This window comes from Chelonus insularis, unplaced genomic scaffold (genome assembly GCF_013357705.1).
Source record: "Chelonus insularis isolate UGA/USDA-ARS -01 unplaced genomic scaffold, ASM1335770v1 contig_121_pilon, whole genome shotgun sequence".
Taxonomy (NCBI): domain Eukaryota; kingdom Metazoa; phylum Arthropoda; class Insecta; order Hymenoptera; family Braconidae; genus Chelonus; species Chelonus insularis.
The window spans coordinates 636,312-650,566 of NW_023276363.1; the positions used below are offsets into that span (position 1 = coordinate 636,312).

The window sequence follows — 14,255 nt, forward strand, 5'->3', positions numbered from 1 at the left end:
ATCCAAATGAATGCTTATAACATTTAATTAATTTTTAAGAATGTTCCATAAAATATTTAAATTTTAGATTAGATATGACAAATTAAAATGCATGAAATTTTAATGTAAATTAAAAACAAAATATAATCTTAACCTTATATTTTTAATATAATCATAAAAAAGAGTTTGCAAAAATTGATAATTGTGTTAAAATAAAATATTCACGAGAATCTCCGAAATTAACATAATCAAACTTTATCAACAATATTTACTAAACTTTCAGACTTGATAGTAGAAATTAAGATTTATAATCATAATTTGCCAGACTGCTGATTGCGTTTAATGAAACATAAAACAACACATTAAAAGTAGATAACTTTTTGTCATTCACTCCAATCTTTGTTTCAACTTCAATGCTATTGCAGCTACAATTGCAGCACCCTTTCCACTTCCATCCTGAGTCTGAATTAGTTTGAACTTAAAATAGCAAAAAATTATTATTAATACTATTTTAAATTAATTATTATTATTACATTTTTAAGTCATTATTGATCATTTACCTTTCTTGCAGGTGATAACAAACTAATATATTGATTCATCCAACTTTCAAAACGAGGATGATGTTTATAGAGAGACCCATCAACTGCTATTGTCACTTCTTCACGTTCCATGTGATCCAAAAGGGTTGCTAAGCCTTCAACATTATTCATTATACATAGTTTTATTATTTAAAAATTCATCAATTATTTAGAAACGTGTTAGCATATAAGTACTTATTTTATTGCTACTTACAAATAGATACGAGAAGAGCTGCACGATTTGAGGCAACTTCACAAACATATTGAACAATTTTTAAGTCTTCTTCGTCAGGTACTATATCGAACTTAGCCAATACTTCTTTTGTATTAGAACCACCACCATCAACAGTGTCTCTGAATTAAAAAAAAATATTAGATCTATTGTAAAAAAAATAAGTTAAGTAGAAAAATTTTGCTACTCACTGTTCAATAAGGGATACATAATCTGTTAAGAAACTTCCTACTGTAAGCAATTTTTTTGGAGTTTCTCTTGTAAATAATAAACCATCCTTCAATAATTTAACAAGAATTATCCGTACAACTTCACCGAGATATTTCCCACTGATGTATTTTTCAAACCTGAAAGAAAGTTTTAGCATGAAAGCATTTCCTATGGTTGAAGTTGGAAACATTAACCAAGTTAAACTTACGTGAATGACTTGACGAGTAGAGAATTAGCATCATTTTCACGATCGAAATCCGTCTTAATGAAATCTAGCACGCCATTATCACCAAAAGCACCCCATTCGATATCAATAATTACCTAAGTAAGTAAAGTAATTAATTTAATAAATTGTTCATGCAGATATTGAATAACTTTGAAAATTAAATTTATTCTCATGTAACTTATTTACCTCTCTTTCACCGTGTCTTTCAGGTTCCCAGTGCTCTACTTTATCAGCCCGCTCAAGATAACAAGCATTACTTCCTGTGCCTAAAATAAGACCAATTGCAGTATTTGGATCCTGAGTAGCGCCTTGAAGAAGTGTTCCAGTGGTGTCATTGAGTACAGCTACCACTTTAACCCTTGTATCAGCACGTCTGGCGAGAGCATCTTTCAATAATTTAACTGCATCTTTATTTACTACATCTGGACAATTAAAGCTTTTTGTCCATGTTAGCAAAATACCCGTTTCCAAAGAATGCTGAATCATCGGGAATGAAAAAGTGAAACCTATAATATTTTGAAAAATCATCAGTTAAATTTGTAAATAGATGTTTTTTAATCCACGTAAAAAATTCTACACTGTATTTAAAATTTTTTTTGTCAAGAAATTACTCCCAAAAAATAGAAGATTACAAGACACAGTGTTTAGAGAGAATAATTATATTAAATTACCTAGAGGAAGTTCTACATCTTGAAGACCTTCGCTTATAACGAAGTTGCTGACGCATTCTGCAAGATATTCAAACAATGGGATACCCGAGCCGGTTCTCAAATGAGCATCAATGTGATATTTTTTTACATCTTCTCGTACAATAACACCATTGACTAATTCTATTAGGAGAACTCGAAAATTAGTGCCTCCTAAGTCTAAAGCCAGGAATAATCCTTCTTCTGCAATAAGTCAGTATTTTTAAATTATGAGTAAATTAAATAATTAAGTTTTCAAAAAATTTTTATTAGAGAAAAATAACTAATTTGTACCTGTTCCATTAGGTAATTCTGGAATATATGTGTTTTCCATTTGAAGAGATGAAGGCTGTTGATGAATACCTTTATTCATTTCTGATCTAAAGATGTCTTGGATTTTCCTTGCAGTTGCAGCTGAAAGTCTCATCTGTACCAACGAGTTTTCAATCTGAAAAATCATAACAGGCAAGGTGATTAAGCAGTGCATTATTACCAGTGCAATTACAAGGTAAGTTGAAAAATAACAAAATAAACAGAAATTTTCCGAGAAAAAATCTAGACGCAAATTGCAAAAAAATTGATTTACTTGGTAGACAAACAAGTCATTACTTACATTTAGTGATTAAAGTAATATTAGAGAAAATGATCCGGATTCGCGAAATATACTTCGTAAGTCATTTATGACATAAGAATTTGTTTGTTTGAAATTTGTTTTTACAAAAATCCATCGTTATATAACGAATAATCAGTACAATACGAAACAAAAATCATGATATCAATGAACTTATATAAAAAATTTAAATAAATAAATTTATCTTGATTGATTTAATTCAAAGAATCATCATAGAAGTCAAAATAAAATATGAATATTAAACGTTTGAGAACGTTCGGGAAACGTCTTATTTTCGTTGGGTTTCTCCCTTATTATCTCCCTTCAATTCAAAACTTATCAATCTTTTTTTTTCTTGGAAATTCTCATTAATAATATTTTCTCTCATAACTTATTAATCATAACTTCAGTATTATAATTATTGCATCCAAGTTGATTATGAATATTGCAATAAATGACCATAACGATTTGATATATGAACAATAAATTATCTTAGCAAATTTATTATTCAGAGTAAGCTGATCGAGTCAGGTACTTAACTACACAATCAAAGTCTAATATTTTTTACAAAGAAATTCACACATTAAACATCAATGTATGATTAATTGATCTTTTCATACGTCGTTAACATTGCTAATTATTATAACAAATTTTATTCAAAGCAATTTCCTCCGTGTGATGATTTGAATAAGTTTCTTTTTTAAAATAATTTTTTACATATTTAACAGTTAATGGTATTTCAAAAAATCGATTATCATAAGTTAATTGTTGCTAAAGTATAGCCTCAACCATAAAATAAATAATGCATAATGGTTTAATTATCACATGAATTCATACATAATTCTTTGACGTCACGTGAATAGATATCGTAAGACTAACTTAACTAGCTTACAATTGATGATACTCTTTTTTTTTAATGAGGACTTCGATTGTATCTGAACTTGTCAGAGTTAATAAGCGAGCATTTTAAAATTTATCTGCTGTTAGATTACACTTGACCAGAGTATTTGAAATAATTGCAATTTTTCTAATGAAAAAAAGCATATTGTACAATTCCTAGAATCTAATTACCAGATAATCATACGTCATCATTTTATTATTTCAGTTATTTAATACGCCTACTTTTTTATTTATTAAACGTTTATTGGATTTTATTATCTGACATTTTAAAAAATTAATTCTGATGAAAAAGAAAGCTATTTTTTTCATAATTATCCTGACAATAATATATCTTTTAAAGTACAATTACATTTAACTTCATTATGCAAAAAACAAATATTCCTTATATATAAATGACAATGATTTTATTTTATTGAGGAAATGTTAGTCAGTAAAAATATTACTCTAAATTAAAATAAAATAGAAAAAACTGGACAGGCAAGATGAGATGGTGAAACATAAGAATGAGAATGTCGTTAGAAACCGTTCGAGGACAGGGGCTCGTTCCAAGCACAATCTCTCATTGGTTAAAAAACAAGCTGGTATGTCTGAGAGAATTTATACACACATATGTTTAGACATAGTAGTTTGTGAATTATCTGTCACATTTAACTAGTACTAGTTCAATGGAATGATAAATAATCGTCATGAAATGTATTTTATATTGGAAAATTTGATTACAAAATCTTAGCATCATATTTATAAAAATTAAGATTTAATTGTATATCAATCAGTCAACTAATTATAATACATTCTGATAATTATTATAATAAATAATTCCAAGTGTCAGTGCTATAAATATTCAATATCGATAAGGAATAAATTACTAGGAAAACCAAACGATAGTTTTGCAGAAACAGATGGTTTCTTAACAATTTTCAATTAATTTTCTATGTTTATATTTATTAAAAAATTATTTAATTGGACTTGTATCTTCGATGTGTTAATATAATAAGCTCTAGATGGTCCAGTGAACTCAGAAAATAATTGATACCCTTTTGAAACTGCATCGATGATAACCTCAAGTTCATGGTAGCAAAATCACCAAGATTATTTAATGACCTATTAATTTCTATATGATAACCTCATTCATTGAAATATCAATGAAATTGAAGAAAATTATCTGCCGAAAAAAATTTTATTTCGACAATTCAGCATTTATTAAGAGCTAAATCTTCTCATAAAATAAATTTCTTTAAAATTAAAATACTTTGGAGAAAATGTTTTCTTGAGAATCAAGTGGTTGAAAAACTCATAAAATTTTTATCAGGTGCTTGCATTTATTAACGATAGTTTTACTACTGAAGTAAAAAGTATAATCACTTAAAAATTTTTAACGATCTTTTATGAATGTGTACATACAATTATCAAGAACAGAGTAAAAATTATTACTCTATTTAAAGATTGATCAACAAGATTTAATTTATCAATTTTTAAAAATATCATCAAATATTAATTAAAAGAAATGAACAAAATACTTTAAATCAACTTTTTGATGTTTGTAGCATGAATATATTCACCAGTGCCCTAGCCTTTATCACTTCAGACACTTAGGCTTAATTTATGAAGCGTCCAACTGAGTTATTATTAGTACATCAATATAGTAGAAGGGTTCTCGTAATAATGGATTGTGTCTATAAAAGCGCTATAAATTCTATATCAAACATTTATAAATCTAGGACTTAACATTTTTTATTATATTTACCTTTTGACGTTTGACATCATCCGTAAGACCCAGTGGAGCTACTTGGATAGCTTCATGGAGAATTCTTTCAGCAGGCATCATGATGTTTTAATTAATATCAGTCAATAAATCCTGTATGAAGAAATTTTTAATTAATTATTTGAATTTCATAAATTAAACTTTTGAACATTCAATTAACTATTTAATTATAAAATTTGATTATTAAGACTCATGTCTGTTATCAAGATTGAAAAAGGCTTTGTTTTATCTTATGATCCTTGATTATAAAACATTCTAAAAGTGTACGTCAATATTAGTAATCAGATGGGCGCCCTGATATCTTTTTAAATCATCATATTTGTTTCATCGAAGCCCGCAGTTTATTCGTTGTTACACTTGTTACATGGTTGATGAACAATAACACAACAATCAAGGAGACCTATTTTATTTTTAGGATTGATATTCAAATGATGAAATACGCATCAATACATCACAATGGCTTTTTTATCAAATTCTAAATATAAACTAATTGAAGAAGAAACCCAAAAAAATCTTGATAAAATTTGTCTGCTTAAATAAACAATAGTTAATAGAAAAAGTACTATCTAATGTGACATGGGTAGACGAAGAAACTAGTTGTTATCAGAAAAAATTTAATTAAAAAATAATTAATAAACAATTGAAGACTGAACAAAACAATAATCAATTAAAAAAAAAGTGTGTAAAGAAATAATTAAGTGATAGAAATTTTTTTTATTTGAAATTAATGAAAAAGAAAAAAAATATGACGCAACAATTTAATCTAAGTCTATTTTCACAATTACAGAGAAAGATCTACTGCAACATGGCTTTTTCAAATCGCCGCTTCGTTGACATAAGTGATAAGAGTTAGTAGTTGAACAAGTTTTAGATAGAAATTTTATCAATCGATTATTTATACAGGCCTACGTCCAAAAATTTTCGTAACATATCATCGATCTATATAACATAATTCTTATATGACTCATTAGTAGAATATTCAATTCAATTATAATTCAGAAAATTCTTGATGTCACCGCTACTTATTAATAAATCGAAGCACATTGAAAATCATAGGTAATTATTTCATTAAATGTCAATCATGAATAGAGTTAACACATTGTGGTACAAACATGTATGATAAAACACATCAACTTATCAAGATTTATTCTTTGAGTGATTAAATAAACTTGCGGCTGATGAAGAAGTTTCATCAGAAATTGAATTAATAGTTGCGTTTTATTCAGACAATTAATTGTCAGCACATCTTAAATATTTGTAATTACTACAATTTCCTTATATAGTGAGCAAAATAAGTGATCAAATGAAACCACTCGTGCTTAAATGGCTTTAAACGAGTAGTCGCAATGATCAAGTAGCTAGACGTATTCTATTAAATGACGAAAACTTGATGTGTCATTAAATTATTTAATTAAATATTAATAAATTAAACTTATTACTCATCTATAAAATTATATCTAAAAAAATTCACTGATATTTTAATTATATATTATAATACACACATCTACAATATATAACTTAAAAAAAAAACGATATTTTGATTACTTTATATCAAATTATTTCGAAAGACTACTCCTCACTGAATACTATACAATTTGGCTTACGTATACGTAAGCTATAGCTATAGCTATGGCTATAGCTCTGCGTTATTTAGTCTAATCTTCCTGTCACTATAAGCCGAATATTGTATGATTATATATCATAAAGACGGGTGATAAGATGGAAAGAGAGAGGAAAAAGATAGTAAGAAGCTCCATTGTATATACTTTGAACAACTGAAGAAGCGAATAAGCCTCGATTGAAATCAATTGAAAGGTGTAAACGTCAGATATGATCATTTAGCCAGTTGACCTGACCAAGCTATTCTAATTTGGTATACATATCACACCAACTCGTTATTTAACACTCCACAATTATATCAAATCTCACGACTATTTTTATAATATACGTAAATAAAAAAAAAAAAACGATAGAATAAAACTAAAAATTGAAAAAAATCTACGATCATAAACACAGACGATGTGGTTTACTTCCGCAAATACATATGTATATTTTATGATTGTATATAATCACATTTGACGTTTATAACAGATTTGATGAAAGGATGTTGAAAAAAATAATTGTAATTAAATATTAGAGTACCATCTAGCGATTTTTTTATCTTGATACTGCGAAAGAGAAGAAAATAAGAAAATAAAAAAATCATTTTTGTACACAAAAATAACTCACGTAAGAGGATAAACGCACTTGAGATAATCAATCATATTCGAATTTGTTAATCAATTATGTTGAAATTTCCAAGTTATGCAGTTGATTAAAAATTTTTTTTTTTCAGTTACGTAAATTAATATTTATCGCTATAGATTACTATAACAATGTGTCCTTGAAAGAAAGTGCAAAATTATCACTTGGAATAATAGAATTTAATTTTGAAATTCTAATAAGTAATTATTAATTTACTTTCTGAAAATGTTGGATTTAAAATTAGATTTTAATTAATAAATGAGTGCTTTAAAACAAACCAACATAAAACATTCGAGTAACAACATTACTTAAATACTCATTAAAATTTTTAAGAGTCTAATCACCTGTTGCATTGGTAATTATAAATACCAAGAGATTAAATAGTTTTACAAATGTTTCATGAGTGTATGTATGAGTTAGGGTAAATAAAATATATATATATATACACAAAAAATGTAATCTTACCTGAAATGAATTTATCACTACTGAATTTACTCAATATCGGAGTGGTGGCACTCAGATCCACGTGCCGTTCTCCAAGATTGAATCGTTGTATTGAATGTCTTCACGTAATAAGAAAATATCTGATTCCAGTAGTTGCTGATAACAATATAGAAAAATAAAGAAGCAACTTCTCTAAATAAAAACTAGTTTTCCCTCTTGTAGTTAACGCGTGTATATACTATCCAGATGGAAACTAAATCATTGAATGTGAACGGCATCACACACTGCATTGGCAACGAGCCTCTAGAAGTGGTCGAGCCTCCATCGAATCCCCACTCCAATGTATTTTAACTGACTTCGAGAACTCTATACTCTTTCCTTCAATGATAAGACTGGTTTTAAATATAAAAAATTACGAAAAATGTACACAGACACATATTCTCCCGAACATATTTTAAATGTAATATACAAATATATATGTTCTTATAGTAGAGTAGGCTAAATATACACGACTGAATTGTTAAGTTCAAAATGAAATGACAAATACAATATTCAATATTAAAATATTTTATGTTCAATAAGTATCTTTTTAAATGAAAAAGAAAAAAAAATTACAATTTTCGAATATATTAATAAATATTAAACTGTACAATATTTATTTTTTCACACTTTTTGTTTTAGTGTCACAACAGATTATAAAGTTTTTTCTCTGGGCATATCATTTCTTTTTTTTTTCATTTATAATTCGGTTCCTTCGAAATTTACGTAACTCAATTGGAGGCTGGGTCTTTTATCTACCATATGTCTGACTATTCATTAACAAAAAACTAGTTTCATTTTGTTATCATGCTTCCTTACTACATTTATTCTACAAATTGAAGAGATGTAAAATAATATTTTTACTTCATATACTATTTCAATAACATATACATTCATTTTCTGTTGAATTCATATATTAACAAGAACTTGAATGACACATTATAGTAATTCTTGGCTAATTTACGAATTTAAAATGCATATTTTTAACCTGGACTTGTATGACAAGTCTGTAGTAAAATTGAATAGATTTAAAACTTGTTTCAATAATCTCGATCGCGCAACCACTTTTACATTTTTATTAATCTCTTTAAAAACTAATTTCTAAATTGTCAACATCATCTCTGATATATTATTTTAAAGACAATTCATATTCAATTAATAAAAAATCATTTATCTGTTCATTGCACTTACACAAAGACCAAACATGAACTTTGTCCATATGAGGGACAAATAATTTATCTTTTAATATTTCATGAGAAATGAAAAATTAGAACATTTTAAGATTATATTTTTTTATATAATTTTATTTTTCTAATAATTTAACAAATTTTCCATTTCAATGATTATAAAATTTTTATTAATCTTACTTTTAAAAAATCTTTTAACTATCAATATTTATTACTATTACAAGATCACTCTTTAGACAAAAAGACTGAACAAGTATAATAAATGTTTCGGTCAAATTCTTAGAAAACACTAGTCACTCAGGTAGAAGATCATCACCTAATTCTTCATCGCCGAAATCTTCCTCTTTTTTTCCAGCAGCTGTCATCGGTCGAATTGGTAGTGGTCCTACAGGGTCAACGTAGAATATATCTTAAATAATAGAATGAAAGACAATTATTTATCGCATTTTTATGAACGTACATGAGTTAAAATAGGCTACAATAAGAGTGATATATAGTGACTACAAATAGACGGTACAAATCAGTTGAATACATCTATCATCCATTTAATCCATTAAGGTAATACGCGCAATAGGTGTACATCATTTGTGTTATGCTTAGCCTTTTAATATCACAGAAGAAGTATACCATAAATTTCAACGTAGATTATTTGGACATAGTACATTTTTATTATTTTTATGCATCAATAATTTTTTCTAATCATTATTGGTGTATTATCATTTTTTTTTTTTTAAAATAACAAGTCTACATTTTCTTCAATAATAAAAATTAACGACTCTTGGTCATTAAATCATTAACTCATCAAATAATTTATACCGAACGACTTGTTAGTTTGCATTGTTAATTGAAATATCTTCGATGGATAATCTTCAGATAAATAATTTTTAAGTAAAATAGTTAAATGTTTAAACATATAATCCATATGATAAAAATTTTTTAATTTGATACTGAAATAAAAAACTATAAATACTAAATGCTAGATATATGACATATTATATGCTTAGATTATTATTCAAAGCTTATATAAACTAGACAATAAATATTCTGAACCTCTGATTATAAAACAATAAATCAACATCTTATATCATTCGGAGCAATAATCACAAGACTTAAAAACCATAAAAGATATAATTAAAACTGATGATAGTGACAATTATTGATATCTGAAATTGATCTAATATTGGCTGATAATATTAAAGACGATAAAGACTATTTAACAGAAGAAAATGAAAAATAAAAAAATTACCATGTTGTGGTTCCGGAGTAGAATTTTCTAAACGTTCTAATGTATTCATTCGATTTAGATGTCCATGTCCAGTACGAAGTTCTTTACGATTTGCACTGGGACTTGATTGTACACTTATTCCAGATCCAGCGCGAGATGAATTTCCACTGTTACTTCTTCTCGAGCCTTTAATAGCAATGAATAATTAATTTTATTTCAAATATAATTTTGATGAGGTTGAAAATATTCTTACTAGTCGTTCCAGGCCGACCAGATCCTAGACGTTCTTTTAGTTCTCTTGCTTTTTCTGCTCTCTTTAACTCCGCTGCATACATTTGAGCCTCTTTAAGTCCTAAATCACTGCAAAGTCGAATTAAAAACTTCAAACATTCAATGTTTTCAGGGAATTTTTCATGAATATCTTGATATTCTTCTAAAGCTTTGTGGAATTGACCGGTTCTTCTTAAACATGCGGCTACCAATAGTCGCCAACGTGGTTGATCAGGAGCAAGTTCAACTGCTCTTTGAAAATATGGCAACGCTTTCTCAGCGACCTTGAATAATATGAAAAAACTTTATATTCCAATACCATTATTTTTTTCACCTTTCAATCAACTAATTAACATACTTGCATGGAAATAAAATACGATCCGAGCCAATCAATAACTTCAAAGTTCCCAGAAAAATACCTGTAAGACTGAAATAGAATTAAATATTAATTTTGAATATTTTATTATGTATAAAAATGATGATTGAAATATATATATATATATACATCATAGTAATACTGATATGCTTGTTGCTTATCTCCAGAATTATCATAGACTTCTCCCAATTTTTGGAGTACACCCGGATCCCATGGTACAATTCCCAATAACTGATTGTACCTAAAAATTATCTGTTAGTTTTGAGAGAATATTTTCTGTTCAATCTGATAAGATAAATGTGATACCATTCTAACGCTTGGTCGGTATCTTTTAGAAGCTGATTTAAATGTCCAAGCTGATATAATGTTTGTAGGTCATGCCTAACAAGACTTTGAATTTTTTCAAAGCATTCTAGTGCATCTTCATATTCACCTAGTTTTTTATATACAAGCCCTGAGAAAAAAAATGATTTGTAAAAAAATCATTACATAAACCAATTTTGGGTGAGCTAAAAAATATACCTAAATTATAGAGGGCTTGAACATGATCTGGTTGATTTATTTCAAGTGTGTATTCTAAGAGTTCTCGTGCTTTTTCCAATTCACCTCTTTTAATTGCACATGCTGAAAGATTGACATAAGCCGCACTGTTATTACTGTTGACGTTACGTGCTGCTTCAGCGCAACGCTCAGCTTGTTCATAATCTCCTTGCTAATAAAATATTTATTGATATGATTAATAATAATCATGAGAAAATTCATCTTAAAAAAAAAATACCACGTACAAGATAATAAATGAATGAAAGCATAGTTGATGCAGCACTGTTAGATTTTGTATCTCGGTTTTCAAACATTTTTAATGTGTCTATGGCTAGTGTAATCTGACGGTTATGGAGTAATACCATGGCTTTGTTTATTTCTAAGTCAGCTGCTAAAGGACCATAAGCGGATGATCTTATAGCATCTACACACCATGCAAATCCAACAGTTAAAGAATCCTCAATTACTGGTGCAATTAGTTTTGCTGCGTTTAAAATTGTTTTTTCCGCTTCTGCTTTCATATCAGATTCTAACACTGACAATTCATCTGTTTTTATAACTTCATTCAGTATATTAATTGCAACATCATCCTGAAAAATAAAAACAAATCACTTAAAAAATAAGGCATTTTATAAAGATATAATCATATTTTCAAAAGAAAAAATTTCAAAACAAACAACATTAAATGTAATGAAAACATGACGGGTGTAAATAAGTTATATAAATACTAGGCAAAAATAAGTGTGCTAACACCAGGTATCGGACTAGAGCTCTCGTGTCCAACTCACTGTACTGATTGAATATTTGTCCTCCTGGTCTATGTTAAGCTGAACTTCAAGCAGTTCTAAAAATCCTCGTTTCATTTTATCACGATGACCTAATGCAAAGTGACATAAAATAGCATGCAAACCAGCTTTGAATTCCGCTCTTTCTCGCATTACCCACTCAAAACTGTTAGCAGCTTCTTCTAAACGGCCCATTTGCACAAATAACATTCCTATGTTGTGCATTATTTTTATTCTGTAATTATAATTATTTTCAAACTAATGTTGATTTTTATTTATCTTTAATCTCATTAATTTTGTCAATTGCAAATTAATCTTACCTCAAGTCTTTTTGTGTACCTGGTGCTTGATCTAGTGCCATTCTATACATTTTAATAGCTTGCGAAAGCTGACCAATTTTTACATAAATATTACCCATATTCACTTTTAATCTTGCACTGTTATTAAACATTCTATTTCTTGTTATATCTTGATAAGTATCTATTGCTTCAGTATACATTTCGTTATTGGTATATTGAATAGCCAAATTAAATGATGTCTAGAAAAAGAAATGACAATTAGAAAAACAAAGATTAAATGATTTTACAAAAAAGAATCACTTACTGCAAATGTTAAATCAACGTTATGACTATCACTTAATCCAGCTTGTTCTTGTAAACGAATTAAAACACGTTCTCGAGAAGCTGCTTCTTTAGCTCGTTCTAATGCAACTTTCATATCATTTTTACTAACTGCTTCAGCAGAGCTTTCAATTAATTCCATTATTTTTCTTTCTGCAATTTTAACTTTTTCTTCTGGATTATCTTCTTTTCCTGGCTCTAACGCTGGAGCGGGTCCACGCGAACTACTTCCCATATTTAAAGGATCAAAAGGCCCTTGTCGACTGCTGGTGTAACCAGCACCACGCACTGCTGTCATCGGTCTAAACCCTGTACCTGGTCGATAGCTAGTACTAGGTCGTAGACCAGTTCCTGGTCGAAATGCAGTTCCTGGTCTAAATCCTGTACCAGGTTTAAATGCTGTTCCTGGTCGACCTGTAGCTGTTCGTTGAAACTATAATTATGATTTATTATCATGTTTACAATAAAAAAAAGTTAGACAATCTTTGTACGAATAAAACGCACCCCTGAAGATGTCCCTAATCGCATTGCCGTACCCGGTGGTCGTCTTGGGGTCATCTGTAATATTTAATAAAATATTAAACAAAAAAATTTATCGATACGATTATAATAATGATAATATAAAATATACTAGTAATTACCATGTTTCGTCTAATATCACTCATTTGTAGAGCATTTTGAAATTCCATATTTTGAACTAATTGATTAGCATCATATGGTATTGGATAATTGCTGTACCCCTGATAGGGATCATCATCCATAGGCGGTTGGGTACTTATCATTGTAAAAATATTTATTATAAAACCCCGTACAAATACTTAGATCGTAAAACTTGACTTCGTGTTTTTTTATTGATTTGTTAGCTCAAAGTTCTTTAGCTAAATTTATCAGCGATAAACAAATAAATATAAAAATTTTTCACAGAGCACATACTTAATTTTAAAAGTTTTATTGCTTTAATATAAAATTATTTAAACATAACTTCAGCATTAATAAATATATACTGATTAGCTTTTTTAGGTTCACAACGTGAGCATAGTAATATTTGATAACCATTTATGTTCGGTAATGCATTGTTTTTGTTTTTCGTTACCTAGAAACCACATAACTCGATTGGATTGATTTAAATATGCGCGTGCATGGCGCCACAATTCAGAGTCATTGCGCAGGGATTTCCCTTAGCAGTTCGGACTTGATAGTTTTTCACTCTTATTTTTCCTACTCGTTTATTCTACACAAAAATACCATAATTTTAATATTCATCTGTTAGTGAAATTGTTTCCATAGTAATCTACGATCAAACGTCAATTTTATAGTTCGTAGAAGTTTAAAACTACAAAAG

The 14,255-nt window shown here is 28.3% G+C and overlaps 2 protein-coding genes across 3 annotated transcripts; both read right to left on the reverse strand.

Moving 5' to 3' along the window:
- Positions 1 to 21: 21 nt before the first annotated feature.
- On the reverse strand, positions 22 to 8,170 carry LOC118066421 (hexokinase-2-like). Of its 2 annotated transcripts, none has more exons than XM_035082449.1 (10): positions 7,893 to 8,170; positions 5,166 to 5,276; positions 2,206 to 2,359; positions 1,897 to 2,115; positions 1,412 to 1,731; positions 1,208 to 1,320; positions 981 to 1,136; positions 772 to 911; positions 540 to 673; positions 22 to 456 (listed from the first exon to the last, which is right to left on the reverse strand). In XM_035082449.1, the coding sequence occupies exons 2-10, from the start codon at positions 5,244 to 5,246 to the stop codon at positions 367 to 369; spliced, it is 1,407 nt and encodes a 468-aa protein (XP_034938340.1). In that variant the 5' UTR covers positions 5,247 to 5,276; positions 7,893 to 8,170; the 3' UTR covers positions 22 to 366. The 2 variants fall into 2 exon arrangements, with proteins under 2 accessions (XP_034938340.1, XP_034938350.1); XM_035082459.1 differs by lacking the exon at positions 7,893 to 8,170 and adding an exon at positions 6,729 to 6,747.
- A 1,197-nt stretch (positions 8,171 to 9,367) lies between these two features.
- nompB (intraflagellar transport protein 88-like protein nompB) lies at positions 9,368 to 13,942 on the reverse strand. Its single transcript, XM_035081415.1, has 13 exons — positions 13,555 to 13,942; positions 13,418 to 13,471; positions 12,897 to 13,346; positions 12,614 to 12,831; positions 12,297 to 12,528; positions 11,754 to 12,098; positions 11,491 to 11,680; positions 11,275 to 11,422; positions 11,098 to 11,209; positions 10,951 to 11,019; positions 10,576 to 10,876; positions 10,344 to 10,508; positions 9,368 to 9,506 (listed from the first exon to the last, which is right to left on the reverse strand). Exons 1-13 carry the CDS (start codon positions 13,693 to 13,695, stop codon positions 9,391 to 9,393), a joined length of 2,541 nt encoding a protein of 846 aa, XP_034937306.1. The 5' UTR covers positions 13,696 to 13,942; the 3' UTR covers positions 9,368 to 9,390.
- Positions 13,943 to 14,255: the final 313 nt, after the last annotated feature.